The 549-nt window shown below is 42.3% G+C and overlaps 1 protein-coding gene across 1 annotated transcript in view; it reads left to right on the top strand.

Moving 5' to 3' along the window:
- FIBRA_09565 (uncharacterized protein) overlaps positions 1–152 on the top strand; it is a gene marked incomplete at both ends in the record, with an annotated part of 1,636 nt that extends 1,484 nt beyond the window's left edge. The window contains one exon of the mRNA XM_012321851.1: positions 42–152. Coding sequence (XP_012177241.1) covers positions 42–152 — 111 coding nt within the window. The remainder of the gene's footprint in view (positions 1–41) is intronic.
- Positions 153–549: the final 397 nt, after the last annotated feature.

The following is a 549-nucleotide window of genomic DNA, read 5'->3' as shown; positions in this document are numbered from 1 at the left end:
GGAGTACGCTTGTCTGTGGATGAAGTGTGTTGTAATGCCAGCCAAAGTCCATGATCAGCCATGCTGTCCTTGGTTTTGCAGGTCAAGATGCGTTGTTTGATATTGGTATTGATGGGTTCGAGGTTCTGAATAGCTTGAATGAAGACTTCTGATGGAAGAAGTCCTTCTTCCATGGGAAGTTCACCCCCCCTTCAGATGCATCTTGATCAATACAGGACAGTGCATCTGCCTTACCCAACCGCGTCCCAGGAACATGGCAAAGGCAGTAGTTGAACATGGACAGGTACTGTTACAGTCTGAAGGGGGGTTTCTTTTCTTTCCTAACTATTCATCGTTGACCCTGTACTATACTATTGATCCCAATCACTTGATGCTTCACCGCCATCATATGTTTCATATCTATCTATCACCTGTCACTTGTCTTCTGTTTTACTTACATTGTGTTTCATGTCTATCATGTTTCATTCCTATTACTGATACAACACAGTGACATCTGTTGTCTGTATATCACTGATTCAACTCAGTGTTTCATACTTATGAAACTCTATG

The sequence above is a fragment of the Fibroporia radiculosa genome (assembly GCF_000313525.1).
Source record: "Fibroporia radiculosa TFFH 294 genomic supercontigs, scaffold76150, whole genome shotgun sequence".
Taxonomy (NCBI): Eukaryota; Fungi; Basidiomycota; class Agaricomycetes; order Polyporales; family Fibroporiaceae; genus Fibroporia; species Fibroporia radiculosa.
Note: the sequence above shows the minus strand (reverse complement) of the source record. Positions and strands in the feature narration are given on the sequence as shown.